Source organism: Amblyomma mixtum, chromosome 2, assembly GCF_055824585.1.
Source record: "Amblyomma mixtum isolate Tamu chromosome 2, ASM5582458v1, whole genome shotgun sequence".
NCBI lineage: Eukaryota > Metazoa > Arthropoda > Arachnida > Ixodida > Ixodidae > Amblyomma > Amblyomma mixtum.
Genome location: NC_143013.1, coordinates 114107787 through 114124725, shown reverse-complemented (window position 1 = coordinate 114124725; position 16939 = coordinate 114107787). Strand labels below are relative to the sequence as shown.

Genomic DNA, 16939 nt, shown 5'->3' with positions numbered 1-16939 from the left:
AAAAGAGGGTTCATGTCTCGATGACCTTTCCGTGGTCTTATCAGGTTTCAAAAGCAGCATCTATAAGCAGGCATTCCTAAATCCCGGTGAACAATTCACAACCGGTGTACGGCACATTGTACACTGCTTGTCACAACGATGGAAGAGGAATAAAGGAGAGGGACAGCACTGTTTTTCGTACTTTCCTTTATTCTGGGCAGTGAAACAGGAACTTCGGCCACTTCCGGGACACTCCCAGAAAGCAATTAAAAACACAGGTGGGGTACACAAGCACCACGAGGCACAGTGAAGTGATATCACAACCTTTCACTATACGCAGAGGGCACAGCGAGTGCAACACAGGGCAGGCTGAAAAAAGAGCGGCCTGGGCAGCACATACAGCGCTAGCATTGCCCCTTCCGACATCACTCACCTCCGGTCGCACACTTTTTGTCGCCAACATTTAAAGATTCGGGTGAGGGCGACAGGCTAGAAAGACGGCTGCACTTGTTCCGCTGCCCCGATGTTCCACGCGCGCTGTGCCCGAGAGCTGCCTCTGGGTTTCCAGTCGATGCCACCAAACCCAGGCAGCAGCCCGTGTACGCGTAATCACAGCTAGATGGTACGATTACAAGGGTCGCTCTGTTTGGAAAGACCAAAATAGAATTTAATGTGCTACGCATCTTGTATTGCGGATATTGTTCAAAAAATTATCTTATATCTACATAAGAATACAATGTTTCACGCATTTTGTACTACTATATATGTATATATACCGTCTTGAAAAAATCGTTTCCTCCGTAAAAATACGGATGATATATAAGGACAGATGTACCTATACAGGCAATGAATTCGTCTTTTCTTTCTTCTTTTGGAGGAGGCAATGATGAACTTTGAAGGAGTTTGTTGAGGCTTTGGGGCACAACGCTGAATGTCACAATTGCAAATGACACAAGAACAGAGAGAAGATGGTGAACAATACTCGTTTCTACGATAGGCATAGCGTACTGGATTCTACGCTGGCTTTCCCAGTCGGGCCCTGAGGAACAACACTCAACAGCAGAGGGTTGACAGTGTGCTTCTTGAACGGACGTAGTGCAAGTGTGCATACAACATTCCAGGGTTGAGGGGAGGGTACCCGCACAGGTGTGTGCAATCATGTCGCATCATAATGGAGCAATAAAATACTTTGGATGCATCCCCGCTCAGCAAACACTCAGTCACTGGAGAAGATTTCAGAGTGCCACACACCTTTTCCTCCTGCCGATGGGCATGGAACACGTCTGCAGCTGTCCAATGTTGCCAGAACAGTGAGCACCCTTGAATTTTATTTCGAGCCGCGCTGTTGCTGGTACAGAGGCCAAAGAAAGAAAAGTGCGTGGGCCTGTCGACTGGCTTCAACTGGAACAGTATTACTGCCATGTGGACAGAAGGGCGTTGAAAGAAAGATGGAAAAGGAAGCAGTGGAAAGATTTCACAGCAGCGGCGCACACTAAAGGGACAGTAACCGCTGTGTCAGCAACAGATACCGCTCCCCTTAAAAGGACCCTGAAATGATGAAACAAATCTGTACTAGTGGTCTTTGCGAGCATTCTATATAAATTTAAAACCTCTGTGTACGCTCTATAATTTACAAATTTTAAAAATTGCTGCTTGCCACTGATTAGGGCGACACTTCAAGGACGTTTTTCTTCTCCTTGGGTGTGCCTAATGACAGGCGGGATGAGGCACACCAAGGTGCAGTCCCAACCTGTTTATTTTGTTTTTGCACATCGATATGTATGAGTTGAGGGGGGAAGAAGAAGCACCATTCTTAATTGCCCGTATCTTCCATGTTAATGAAGGACCGACGGAATACTGATTGCTCGTGCACTTTTGTTAACCTCATTCAAGGTCCCTTTTAAGAGCTGCGCCCATTGCTCTCCCAATGCTTGAAGCTGCTCTGTAGGATAAGCATAAATGCACAAGGTGCTGCCTGAACAAACAGTGAACATTTCCTTTTCTTCTTAGATTAGTTCATGATGTTGCCAAAATGGCTACATCAAGTACACAAGCATTTAAGTTGCAATTGGTAACAGTGACATACCGAACAGAGATAAGCATGACATAACTAAAGTGATTAATGTGCTGGGAATATTCGATGGCGGCAGCCATGTTTTTCCAAACCCAGTGGCATGGAGAGAAGTGCAGTACTCTGCAAGGACTTCCAGTAGCTCTAAGCAAGCAGGATGCATGGCGCCAACTGTCGGCGGCTTCAGAAGCGAAGCTGAGCAGTGTAGGCGGTCACTTCGTAACTAAACAGTATAAGTCCAGAGTTCCTCTTAGCTACTCGCAATTAAAAATAACTGCCCTGCAGAAACCAGCGGCCTAAGGTAGAGGATTCAGTGAATCCTCATGGTGGCTGGTCGCCTACGAAATATAAGTGGTGATAGCGTGTGTGAACACTACCTTCATCATATGCTAGTTGCATTACCAATGCACTATGTGTAGTTCACAGATCTCAATAGAAAGCCTAACCCTGTCCTTAGCTTAAGGACTACCGTTACTTCCCCTAGCCTCACAGCTGTCATGCTGCAGTCATTCACTGCAATGTCTCTAGAGGCATCTGTCTACTTCATCAGGGACGGAAAATATCAAATGACTATGGTCGTATTATAAAAGGGAAGCAGTGCTTTCGACACACACTGTGTTCTACCATTTATCTCACTGCACTTGTGAATCCCCAGCCCGAAGCTTACCTGAGCTGAGCGTGTTCTTACACAAGTTTTAAGTAAAGCGGAATGAACGTCTGGCCACTAAAAGTTGCAGCTGCGCTGCCAGCCAATCACAGGCGACCACAAAATAAATCTGCTGGTGCACCTTCATGTTCTTGCTATGCTTTGTTACTGTTTCTAAACATGGCGCTGTCATTCTGTGCACAGCGTTGCGCTGCTAGTCGGCCCAGCCTTTGCAGGAGTTCATTTTGCAGAGAGCTTCATGATATAGCCCCGCTGCTAGATAACTTTGTCCAGGTGGTAAAAACATTAACTACACTGATGCTATTTTGGATAGGTTGCAAAACCCGGCGAGAGAAAGTGTTAACTTTGTCCTTTTTTTTATATCAATCTGTCCTTTTCACAAGGGACACTGCGGACAACTCCATCCAATTAGTGTCTCGGTGAAAATTCAGCACAAAGCATCCGCACTGCATGTGGGAGATGCGGGGTTGAATCCCTAATGCTGCAGGGTACGTGCAAGCTTTGCCTTGGCCGCATGCTCAGCTAGTGTGGTGTAGAATGCTTGGAAATGAGTCTCTGACCGTACCTTGTGTAACGAAATACCTGGTGCCATGGCGCTATTATTGCATTTTATAGTACAATCAGCCAGTGATGGTGAGCCATGCATTTCATATTTCGGTCTTTTGTAGCTTCTAAAAGCTCCGTTTTCGGTGATGGTGGTTTCTCATTGGAACGTGGCACCTTACTGATACAGGTTAACTTTTATTTGACCTCAGTGTCCCCCTTTAATCCCTTCACGGCACAGTCCAGGTTTTAAACCCTACACTCCGTACTGTTTGTACACCCTACACAGACACTCACAGTGTCAGGGAAGTGTTGATGAAGTGCCTGGCGGCGTCTTACAACTGCACGTCCCATCCAATGAAAACGAAGGCAGCATGATATTGCCACGGATGTTTGTAGTGTTTGTTTCTTCATTCTTCAAAGCTGCCGGCATGCCGTTTTATTGCTTTGTTTGTGACGCAAGACACGCCTAGATTTATCTTGATCGATCGCATCCAGGTGGAGCCGACTCCACATTGTTCCGGAGTGTTTTAGTAACTTTCCAAGCTTTATCTCGAAAGATCGCTATCAGCTTTAAAAACAGCACGGCCGAGAGCGGCGGGGATTCCGTTCGACGACCGCCGAGCACGCTTGTTGCTACGCCGCTGCCGAGTGATGAAGTTCTTTATGGGTGCAAGTCAGCCCAAATAAAGAGTTTCGTTTAAAATCGATTCTCGCTGTTTTCCTGTTCGCTCGACTGCAGTCACAACTACATGACAATATGGTTACCTGATTGTGGAGAACAGCTACACACGATTGGCAGCGAAAGGTGTGCCCTAAACAGAACTCGCTTTATAAAGCGAAGTATTTCAAGAAGAATGAAACATGTGCCACACGCGCAGAGGTGCGCCGGAATTTGTTGACCTTCTGGCACGCGTGCTGTTGTAACTTCCACAAGTGTACCTCGGCATTTGGCTGGGCTCCGCTCAGGTTTACATAATATGATATTTTCCTTTAAGCTAGAGCGAAACATTCGAGATATGTCAGAAGAAAGCAAGTCATCGGCACTCAAACTGTTTAAAATAGAGATGTCAAGCGAAATTCAACATCCAGATAGCCTATTTAAGAGCTGCACCTGTTTGTGGTAAGGACTCAAGGTTATCACCTAAGCACTTGCAGCGCCATAGCAAATCAAGAAGAGTGCATGGTGAAGTGCTTTGTTCTCTAAGTGCACAAATGACCCAACAGAACACCCTGCTAGCATTCTGGGTTCAGCCCCACAATGTGCAAGCAAATGTGAAACATGCTAGCAACGCGATAACAGCATGGTGTGTACATCCAATAGTGTATGTGGCCACATGTAATCACACTAGCTGGATTTCCTGTGATAAATGTGAGATCTCTATGCAGGCAACAATGGCACATTCTATGGAACAGTGCATGGAATAAAAGGCATGAATCACACGTCTATCACCGCTTTGCGGCAAGAAAACATGGCAATCAAACTGTTCACTCAAGAAACCAAACATGGTTAAAAAAGCCTTGCAAAAGTGAGGAGTGAGCGAAAAGACCACACGTCATCACGTCTTCTCTGTCCTGTGTCTTTTTCGTGCTCTTCACTATAACAATGCCCTCAAAATAATTCGCCCCCACACACAGCGATCTTCACTTAAGAAATACAAAAGCAGCAAGATAATAATCCAGGAAGAGAGAGAAACCACTGTCGACACTAACAGCTGGACAAATACTTTTGCGTTCATCATCTCAACCGATCCGTTTTTTTCTTCTCTGGATCTCACCAACAACACTGAAGACTGGAGGAAGGAAAATAGCAGAAAAAGCTTCCCCGAGTCGTTTGAGCATTACAAGAGTGAGACTTTGTGCATGTGTTGTACAGCAAGTACATGTGGGTATCACAAGAAACGTGCAAGTGCAGTTACGACAGTGCGCATCGGTGCATTACACAACATTGAAGGAGAAGACTGTGAGCAACATCAAACAGCGGGGTCATCCTGTGCCACGTGGGGCCAAGGCGACCCAACCCCCGCTAGCAATCTTTACAGCGGCGAGTAAACTAACCCAACAGCGGCGAGTAAATTAAAAATAACACTGCAGTCACTGAACTGCACCACTTCAATGCCGCCTGCTGAGAAACATTTGCCATCATCTTGCGACAGCATGCTTTGCACCACAACTGTCCACAGCAGCAACTAAAATGCACAGTTTAATATCCTCGAACATTACGACGCCGATACTCAACCTGCCGCGAAATGCAAGCAGAATGTTTTTTTCTTCACTTCTATGGTTGTTGCTCTCCAAGTAGCTCCGAATACTCAGACGCTAACAACTGAGAAAAAGCACCATGCTTCAGCAGTATGCACGTAAAACATATCCGAATGACTGTTTGTCATGCAGTGCAGTGACGGTATTTTGCTACCGATATTTGAAGACACAGTTCGAGTCTTGTCGCCATGGTAGCATATCACAGGAAACGCTACCAAAACAAATGATAGAGCGTGGAAAAGTTTCAATACAGGCAAGATTGAAGGGCTAGACCAACAACAAGCGTGAGGTTGAAAACTCCCTCCTTCAAACCCAGGTCTTTCAAGATGAATACTTTCATGGAACATGGCATGCACCATGTAGAATTCAATTGTTTTTTCCTTTCTCGACAGACTAGGAACCAGCTCTGTCGAGCCACAGAGTGCTGCAGGTTTCAGTTCTTCGCTACTGAGGAACTAGAGTTAGATCGGAAATGCTATTATAAGAGTTCTGCCACTTTCATCTGGGCCTGGTAAATACCAAAACATTTCCGAAAACTGCCGCACAGCAGACATTATGCCATTGGTGGCCTTGTTCAGTAAGTGTCACTAACCTTCCTTGTTGCTTCCTCTCTCCCAAGGACTATGAGCGTGAGTCGGAACCTGGATAAAAACACATCATTCTAAAGGCATAAACTGCTACAGTATAAGCTTCCCATCTGTGCACCTACTCATGTGGTTGCGCTGCTATGACCGAACGGTTACTTGAAATATTTCCAGGAGTTGGCAGTGGTGCCAAACCACGAATGCTCTCTTACATCGGGGAGTTTAAAGTTACCGTGAAAACTTTCCATTCGAGGGTCATTTTTGCAATGCCAAGATTCCAGACTTGCATCTTGGACCAGTGGCTGACTTTTTGCCCGCTAGCGCTCCCACCGCACAAAGAAATTATCACTGGATGCGAACGATAGCACTAAGGAGATGGCAGAGAAATTTGAGCGTGTGGTTTGGGGCAAATGTGAGCACTACCAAAACTGCCCCATGGTAAAGGCTAATCTAACCAGGTGAACCGCGCAGTTCCAGGAAACTGCACTTCCTAAGGCGGCTGACGAGGCAGGCACAGGATGGCACTAGGTGCAATACAATGCTAAAATCTCCGGGGCTCAATAGCTACGATTAAGCAGGCTACAAGAGACGCCCTCATGAACGTGTCTCTAAGGCTGTACAATCTTGAAAAACGGGGTCCGCAAAGGCCACCCTGTTGGCTCTAATTCTGAAGAGATAGCCTTTACCTAGCACAAATCCCACGAATTCTCACGACAATCGCCACAAGGTAAAATGAAACCTTTTTGCAAGTCTGTAGCACAGCTAGGCTCCCAATGGGCACTGACACTCGCTTGGACGCCCCATGGACGTCTAGGATGTTTATGGGACGTCCAAGAGAATACTAGCCCCCACGACAATCATCAACAGACTTGCAAAAAGGTTTCATTTTACCTTGTGATAATTGTCGTGGGCACTAGTATTCTCTTGGACGTCCTGTGGACGTTTATGACGTCCATGGGACGTCCAAAAGAATACTAGCGCACACGACAATCATCACAAGCTAAAATGAAATCTTTTCGCAAGTCTGCAGCACAACTAGGCTCCCAATGGGCACTGACGCTTGAACGTCCTGTGGACGTTTAGGACGTCCATGGGACGTCCACGAGAATACTAGCGCCCATTGGGCTTGCATTGCTCGTGTCTGTCACAAGTGAAAAGAAATGTGCATTTATACCGAAGTGTACCTAACAACTAGTGCCGAGTGTTTTTTCTAATCACAAGAACTCTATGCACAGAGAAAGCAGTGAACAGCTGCCCTGGTGTCCTAATGAGCACAAACGAAATGCTGGGGTATCATCAGTGCACACTTCAAAGGCCCTAACGTGACAGGCACCAAACCACCACCCTGCAGTGTCAAAACAACCACTGCCAACTTTTACCCAATGTGGTAATGAGGACTGGGAACAGCACACCAAACACGAGCACCTCCTGTCTATGCCGCTCTCACTGATGACAAAAAAAAACTACACATATGATTTCAAACATCTGACGTCTTTGCTATGTATTCTTTAAACCTGGCAAAGATAAATATATCCAATATATACTACACTGGACAAACGGGTGAGAGTGGAAGCTATGAAAAGAGGTCCAGTGCCATACAAAAATTTCTCTCTGCTACTCCTAGGACCTGTTCTCCCATCTAGTGAGCATGTGCAACGCAGGCGCATTCACATGCATTCCAAAAGTAGTTAAAGCACTTTAAAGCAAACATTAGCCCTCATAACAGTGCAACCAACACATATAAGCACCCACTACAGTGATGGAGACATATTTTCCACAATGCCTCAGAAATTTCATGATCTTCTGGATACAAAACATCTCCCAACACGTACCCAAGTGCTGGGAGTGCAGAAAAAGACATTTCAATCACATTTTGGAACACAAATTTTCATATCCTAAGTAGAAACCACAGAACCAGTTTCATTTTCATGATGAGCTCTGTTCTCTCAAACTTTCCAATGAGGCTTCAATGTATATTAAATACTCTTAAAACATGACATGTGCAAATGGAATTTTATGGTTCTTCAATGTAGTCGATAGACCAATGCAATCACCAGTTTTACACATGCTTACCATGAGATGTAGAGACTGGTTTTTCCAAAAATAATGCATTACGGGCATGGGCTGTGAGCACTACAGATTTCTCGAAAACAGGAGCTTGGCTCAATATGGCCACCATGACTGAAAAACTGTTGATGAGATCAGGTCAACACACAGGGTAATCTCATGCGTCACCCCCGAAATCACCAATGGACAGGTCATAATGAATGCGTGGATAGAAGAGTGAAATAAAATATTCAGGCAGCCTTTGCTGGACCAACTTGGCTAACAGACAACTTGAAGCCAATGTTAACATGCTACCAAAAGATCGAAAATTACAGCAGTGAGAATGATGAACTCAAAATGAGAAAGCCATGAGTGCATGTCACCTGACATGTGCCAATGCGTCCTTTGTTTGTAGCTGAGCTTCTTGCAAATTAATATACATCAGATAGCACAGCTCTCAGTTTCTACCGGCTCTTGCACACAACAAAATCAGCACTTTAATTGATCAACTTTAGATAACATTACTCAGTGCAGCTTATTCTTGAACAAATTAGTATGGAAAGCTACTTTTGATTGTGCGCCTGGGGATGGTGAGTGAGGAACATGCACATTCCCAAGGCCCAATAAATGTGGAGTCTGACTTGCACCTTACAAAAACCCTCTTTGAGCTCAATACTTGCAGAGAGACACCCGTCTTTTACTCATGCAAAATGATGAAATAAATATACATGCGAAATGAAAAAACATGAAGCCAATACAGTCGAGCCCACTTATAATGGCCGCAGTTATAACGAACATATGCTTATTATGAACAAGGACGGTGCTACCGTCAAAATATGCACTAGGGCAATGGGACTGCGTCTCAGACACAACGAACAACCGAGGCAGTGTAACTTTGTTAGAACAAACAAGGAGGAGCCGTAAACAAAGTCCCACAGTCGAAAAACTTAAACTTCCGGCAAGCACGAAGATGGAACAGCATCTCTGGGCGAAGTATGTGAGGACCTAAAAACACAGTACAAAAAGGCAAGACATTGCCAACAAAATGGAACAGTTTGTCTAAATGCTGCCATCGATGGCGCACGCCTTGAAAGGAGACTTCACTGGTGAAAGCCACGGCAAACTTTTATGTTAACATCCTAGTTTGCACGAGAAGGAACGGCAGCAACCAGCAATGGCCGTTCATCACTGACAAGTCTCGTGCACTGTGATGCTTTTGGAGCCACGTTTTCGTACGCTACAGGCCGAACACAAAGGGCTGGATAATGCGTGACCTTTTGTTTTCATGTGATGAATGTGCATAAGGCATAGTGACGTGATGGATACTGCACACGATTTGCTTTCCTAGAGGCTTGTCGAGATGATGACATAGAGAAAAGATAATGGGCTCTAACTCGTGCATGGTAACTTAGCAATGCACCACATGCTGCCTTCTCTGGGTGCAGCGACAATGTTCTTCTGGCCACCAAATGCCAAACGCAAGATCTAGCTACTGAACATGGATGTCATTCACGCGCTCCAGATATCCTATCATCGGTGCATCATCCAGCTCATGCTGATAGCAATTCATACACTATATAACAAAGTTCCAGTTTGGATATCTTTTTTTACTGCTGTGAAACCCAAGCAACCAGATGTCCGTCAGACGTACAAGCTAGATATGAACATCCTTTGCTGAGATCAGACGTCCGTTGGACATAGGAACACAATCCGATTTCAGATATCCGTATTTGTCCATCCGCCAGACGTAAAGACAATACCCGCTTTTGTATATCCACATGAGAGACGAGGTGTACGTCCGAGGGATATACGGCTGAGTATATTCTCAGGATATGAGTATAGAGTTTTTTTTCTAATTTTCCACACAGAAAATTCACACCGTTCGAGAATGTATACTGTGGAGTTCGCTTTTTTAACCGAGACTTATTCCCCAAAGAAATTTTGTCAGTTTTATTGGTTAGTGTGCATGAAATTGCGTTCATATTTGCATACCTGCTTTGGAGAAATTATTTCCATCAGCTACAGGGTTTGACTTGAAGACTTTTGTAAATGGTGCGATTCCAGTCATATACTTGCAGTGCAAGGGCCACAGCTGAACTAAATTTATGTAAGGGTAGGAGAGAGAGCTGCACCATTTTACAGTAAATGAATTACTAATTTTCATCTATAAAACTTCTAAAAAATCAGTAGCGACATCATGTCCGCAGTGGTCAAATGCAATTGAAACCATTCGTAAATTCAAAAGTCCCGCCGAACCTCGCTATTATCATCATCATAAATGCAGCTTGTGGTCAGCCCAATCCAATCCATTAGTTACCCAGTGCAGCGCCGCTGTCAATTCGGTGCAAAGCATAGTGCGCCTTCTGAGCTCTGTTACTAAAATGTGTAGCTTTTTTTAGAATGTGCACGTAAGTTGTGTGTAACTTGAACAATTAGAAGAATGCGGCAAGCGCCAGAAGCTCTCGTGGAACGCTGGAATGCCGTACTACCCAGACTTCAGATGAAAGAAGGCTTAGTGTGATTGCCTACGGAGGTAAGTACAGTACACTGCTTGGGAATTTTATGACAACGGAGCAGGATCTGTAACATTAACTTGCGGGAGAGTTGGAGTTATGGCATGACTATATTGTGGTGCGGGCTACAGGTGGGTTGAGACTTGTGCTACGTCTCTTGCCTCTTTGTGCTGTTGTGGGCTTCATTAACATGAATATCATCGACAAATTTGCCGATCATTCGTGAAGTTATCGTGGTCTGTTGCAATTTGGTGTAGGCATAATCTTTTGTCAGCAATCCTGACACTTGTTTTTGCTTGAGTCTAGGGAAAGGAGGGCAGAACTTCACTGAAATCCGAGACTGCATGTAACAAGTGGGTTGCATGTAGGGCAGATACCATCATGAGAAATGCTCAATTTCCTAGCTCTTGGCATCTTGCAAGCATAGAATACCTTCTCGTGTCAAGGATAATGACTATGATTGTGTATTTTGGGCTTCATTAACGTGAATACCAATAACAAAGTTGCCAAGCATTTTTGAATTTATCATGGTCTACTGGGATTTGGCGTAGGCTTGAAGACTAACCATTTTTTTTTTTTGCAGAAAGCTGTTCGCTTCCGCTTCATCATGGAAGTGGGAAGATGGGTGTGCGCTTGATGTTTTAGGCCATATTGAGGAGTTAGAGACTTCAAAATAACTTAGTCCAGTCCTGATGTACAACCACAATAAAATATGCTCGCTGTACTTTGAATTGCTTCTCCCTTTTATTGCCTCGTGGGCACGAAAAAAAGCATGCATGCGCCATATATGCGAACATCCGAGAAAGATCCAGGAACGGACGTCCGAAATCGATGTCCGTTGGCCAGACAAACATTTCCCTTTGGACACCTATACGTCGGCCAACGGACGTCCACCGGCCGTCTGGAACGACCGAAATGGACAGCCTATGGCCGGCCGATGAATATCGGTGGTTGCTTGGGAAATAATTAAGGCCATGTGGATGAGACTAACTGCGGAGTGCACCAGGAATTGCTTTTGCTTTCATCAAGCATGCTGGAAATTAACAGAGAACACTGTTGAAGATCTGTGTGATTAGACGCATGTGGATTTGCCATAACGTGTTGTTGATGCACAGATAACCGGACACGGTTTTCCCTGAGATGGCTTAGTTGCTGCGGATCATGACGCGGATATAGCAAAGTCGTATACTGACGAATCCACTGTACGGGAATCACGAGTGCTGCCTGACTGCAGAGAATCCGACCATAACGACAAGGAGGCCATTCTGCAACTCATTGCCATAAACACTTTAGCCACGCTCAGTTATATCCTGTTCTTAAAGCAACCTACCAATTGTTTGCACTTATGGCCTCAGTGAGGAACAAAGTACGGCCGCTCTTGAAGGCTTGAAAAGCACTGTGTTCTGAAGCACATGAACTGTAGTAAGGAATCAAAGCCAGTTTCGATGGACTTCGTATTTCCACTTGTGAAATGAAAAGTCCACTCACTACGACCCTCATATACAACGAACGCAATCCACATGATCGTCAGGTTTGTTATACGTGGGATCGACTGTACACCAAGGAGTTGCATGATCGATAATTAGTGTTATTCCTATATGCAATGCCAGTGCTGCACCTTCTCTAGTAGAGAGCGAAATGCAGCAGCAGTTATAAAGATACTAATTTCCCAGCTTCAATGGACAAATATTCAGATTTGGGCAAAGCACAGCAACTTAATATTTGTTGCATAAAAACAAACAGTACCTCATTGTCGTGATGTTATTGGGGAACTTCATTCTTTCGATACAGGTGAACTCTAAAGAATGCTTCATTCTGACGGCACCTATTCGCAAATGCAGACTTAATTTTCCCAACTGCACACGACCTCTACGTCCAAGGCACTGTCAGCAAAAGACAGCAATCCTTCTGACATCAAGCAGCCATAACACTCTTCCACTGACCTCAAGAAGCTCGCATCAAGAGCCTGTCACATACACACAGCAGAGCAAGACGACCAACGCCAAGTGTGTGACTAGCACAGGCAGGTGATCTTGCACAGGCTTCACTATAAACTTGATGCTTCGAGGTAAGATACTATTACCACACTCCGTAAATCTCTCCACGCAGAAATGTCATAAACAGCATTTTCCACAAAGTACCCTGTACTCGCAAAACTCTTCCATTCCACTCTGTTGGAAAATACCTTGTACGTGCAGATGCACCCAATACCACACAAGAATGGACTTCAATACCATGTTCATTAATTTGCACATTCAGTTCTTCCTAGTGCTTCTAGTTTTTAAAATGGCTGGTGTCTATCACACCCTGTCTAACAACATCAATGATGATGAACTGCCCCATAATTAACAGCATAGTAATCCTCCCCCAGCCCCACTTTCTAAAAATAGTGTCACCAACATCCCTTACAACAAGTTAACCAGGATGGTTGAAGTTTCCATGTCTTTTTGCCATCCCGCTAAACTTGGCCCCGAGTGTGAGCTGTGAATTTATAGGAATACCCCCACAAAATGGTTTCACTCTCTCTGTGTCCCGGAAAGCACTCATTCTCATGAAGTGGAGAGCAGCCATGCCCTTCCTGGTTTGATTCCTTTGTCTTCAATCAACAAAATATATTTGCAAAGTGACAGTTATGGAAACTGCATTTGCCACTGGTGGAAGTGATGTGCAGAACCCTGCTATAAATCTCGCTTGCGCCTGTCTGAGGAGAGGCCTAAAGAACAGGCACAATAATGACAATACTATCTCAACATGGAACTGTGCTTTTCTCATCTTCGACCAGTGTTGAATCACTGCGATTACTTGAGAACAACCAAATTCACACCTAGTGGTGAGAGTGAGTGCACTTCTATAGGTACCTAAGCTGCCTTCAAATATATATATATATATATATATATATATATATGCCAACGTATTTCGTGCCTTCATTTTGCACAGACATGAATTTAGGAGTGTCTTCTGCTTAATAGCACATCTGAACAGTGTTCTCCCTTTCTAGTACAAAATAAACCCAGGCAAAATGGAATGGCTTCCATTAAACAAAATCCACTATCAAATGCCACTTCTGTATAGTTAATACCTCTAATTGCCCTCTGGGCCATGCCACAGTCAGTACACAGAGAAAACTGTGTTTACATCCACAATTTTGGTAGTCAAAATATAGATTTTTGCTTATAAAATTACCCCTCCCAATAAATGACAGCCCAAATTTTTGTGATTATTTGGGGGGGAACTGAGCTCATCATATGAGTATAGCATTGGCCAATCAGTACACAACAGACATGTTGCATCAACAGGGATAGTCGTCCTAGCTTTGCAGAGAGTGTTTAACCAGCGGCAGTACTCTGGCATGCTGTTCTTGACTAGAATAAAGTGCAGTTGAGTGAAAAATTTTCTGCTAAACTGTGCCACAAACACGAATAACTGAGCTTTCCTACCATGTGCAGGTGATAACTGTGATATGCGATGCTATTAACAATCTGCCAACAAACTGCAGCAAACACCCACATCCCTAACAAAGCTAGTAAATGTTACTTAATAAACTCCAGCAAACAACCACAATAAAACAGGCAAATATTACAGATCTGCAATAAAACTGGTCAACCCTTGAATCAGGAGCAGTGAACACCAAAGTGGATGGTACACTTGAGACTTTGAAGATGAAATCACAGTAAAATACATAGACGTTTACAGAATAGAAACACTGCAAATGTATGAAAACACATGACAATGACCTTCATCTTTCTGTGGTCAACACTCTTTCTCACAAGCAGTTACTAGGCAGGGTAAGTGGACTCAGCCCACTAAAGCATTTGAGCCTACACAAACAATTGGCAGACAACGTGAATACATGCTCCCACCTGTGAAGAAGAAAACGTGAAATCAACAGTTGTGCTTGTTATGCTCAAGCTCCTGAAGAAAATAAGTCCGGGCCAGATCAATACCGTGCTAGAGTATAGCAAATGGTATAGCGCATACTTTATTTTTCCCACTTGCCTTAAACTACCAGTCTGATGCACTTAGATTACCTACAAGTTCAGTACCACACCATAGAGCAGTTGTACATGGCAACGACCTTTTCTCCAACAGTTATCATTGCTGTAGTTATGTATATGCTCTCAACTAATGACACAGCAAGAGTTGCCAATGAAGCCCACGCAGAGTAATTTAATGATAACACAGCTTCTAAATCCAATAGAGGGAACCCGCAACAAAAACATTGTTCCACGCAGAGTAATTTAATCATAACACAGCTTCTAAATCCAATAGAGGGAACCCGCAACGAAAACATTGTTCCACGCAGAGTAATTTAATGATAACACAGCTTCTAAATACAATAGAGGGAACCCACAACGAAAACATTGTTCCACGCAGAGTAATTTAATGATAACACAGCTTCTAAATCCAATAGAGGGACACCGCAACGAAAACATTGTTCGGCAAAGCTGAGTTAACCTGCTGCTTCTCTTTGAGGCAACGATAAAGAAAGAGTGGTAACCGTTGGCGGCTGCAAATGCATAACACTCACAGACACGAAGAAAAGCAAGTATGTAGGGCTACCCCCATCCACTGTGACCCACGAGGATACACTGACCAGGTCAAACACGAAGTACACTCTGAGGTAAGACAACAGCATGAAAGGAACACAGAAATCAACCTCGATGAAAGCAACGCTAGCCACGGCTGACAGCTAGCCCGAGGCAGTTGCAATGCTTCGCCAATGTTGCCAAACCTCTTCTGCCGCGCCCCACATCTACTGGCCACTGCAACACTCTTTTCCCTTAAAGGTGCACTGAAGAGGAATCTAAACTCGTATTTTTACCATTGGAACTTGATCTACACGTTCCGAGTGTTCTTAGAAACATTGATTTATTGACCTGTGCGGCCGATTTCCCTAATTAAATTGTATTAATGCCCGTCTCCCACCTTTTTTTTTTTTGAATTCCTCACATACGGTGGGAGGAGTCGACCAACGCATGGAGTGCCTTTCAGGCAGTCACGTGGCAACTTTTGCTTTCGCGTTTATTTTGTGCTTTAGGTTTCCGTGAATAAATAGATCTAGTGAGAGACTACACAGCTGCAAATTAGTCCCACGGAAATAAAAATATGCGTGGACTCTTTGCTTTCGCCGATCACTATGTATCACTCCGCCGATGGCAGAGCGGCAAGCCGCCACGGGACTGGGTGAAAGGTTGGGCGACTCCTCCCACCATTTGTGGGGAATTAAAAAAAAAAAGGTGGCAGCCGGATGTTAATCTGATTCAAATTAGGGAAATTGGCCGCACAGTGCAATCAATCACAGTTTCTAAGAACGTTCGGAGCGTGTAGATCGAGTTGCAACCGCAGAAAGATGAGTTCAGATTCCTCTTCAGTGCACCTTTAACACAGTTTGCTGAAGAGAGCAATTTCCTCCTTTCTGTGCTTTCTGCTGCTGCCGGCGCCCTCTGGGAGGTGGGCTGACAAATGAGCAACACAGTGGTGCCATCTCCCAGCGACTACAGCGACTACTCTTCACCGACCGAACCAAAGGAACCATGCTACGGGTGGGTGTGGCGTCAGTCAGACCGGTTAGAAGGGGTCCACCAGGGGAAAGGTGGCGCTGCGTGGCTCGAGCAGGTCGGCCAGGAAGCAGGCAGTGCCGGCGAGTCCCTCGAACAGGCTGTAGGGGCAGTCGGGCGTGCGGGCCTGCTTGAACTCGTCGGTGAACATGAACTCGGCGAACTGGCGTGCCCGGTGCAGCCAGCGCAGGTCGGTGGTGAGGCGGTAGAGCAGGAGGAAGGCGTAGCCGCTGCCCCCAATGCCGTGGCAGATGCCGGGCCCCTTGCGCAGGAGGCCCCGCTCCCAGATCATCTGGCCCGACCGGAGGCACGACTCCAGGTAGCGGGGGTCCTGCCACGTCAGGTACGCCTTGGCCATCAGCTGCATCACGCCTGTGCGCACAGGGAGAAAGGAAATAAAAAGAATGCTAGCTCAACACTTTAACCCTTTAAAATGCCATGTAAAGTATGGTCCACTGTTACAGGGAACATGCGATCGCGTGGCCTCCGCGCTTCGCCGAGCGCTGCCGCTGAGAATTAGTGGGAGTTGTTGGCACAAGACGCATGTGCGGTAAGCATGGCGGCTGGTCTTTCCGCGCATGCGCTTCATGCCGCCTGTTTTCACCACATCCAGCGCGCAGGCCATGCGATCGCATGTTCCCTGTAACATTGGACCGTACTGTACGCAACTAGGTACAAAGTCAACTCTACGCCAGGCTGTGATTCTTCGGTTTCAA

At 45.2% G+C, this 16939-nt stretch overlaps 1 protein-coding gene across 1 annotated transcript in view; it reads right to left on the bottom strand.

Moving 5' to 3' along the window:
* Positions 1–169: 169 nt before the first annotated feature.
* The window catches only part of LOC149360627 (lanC-like protein 3), a 43458-nt gene continuing 26688 nt past the window's right edge, over positions 170–16939 (bottom strand). The window contains exon 6 of the mRNA XM_089572416.1: positions 170–16595. Within this exon, the coding sequence (XP_089428542.1) occupies positions 16234–16595 (362 nt within the window). The 3' untranslated portion in view covers positions 170–16233. The remainder of the gene's footprint in view (positions 16596–16939) is intronic.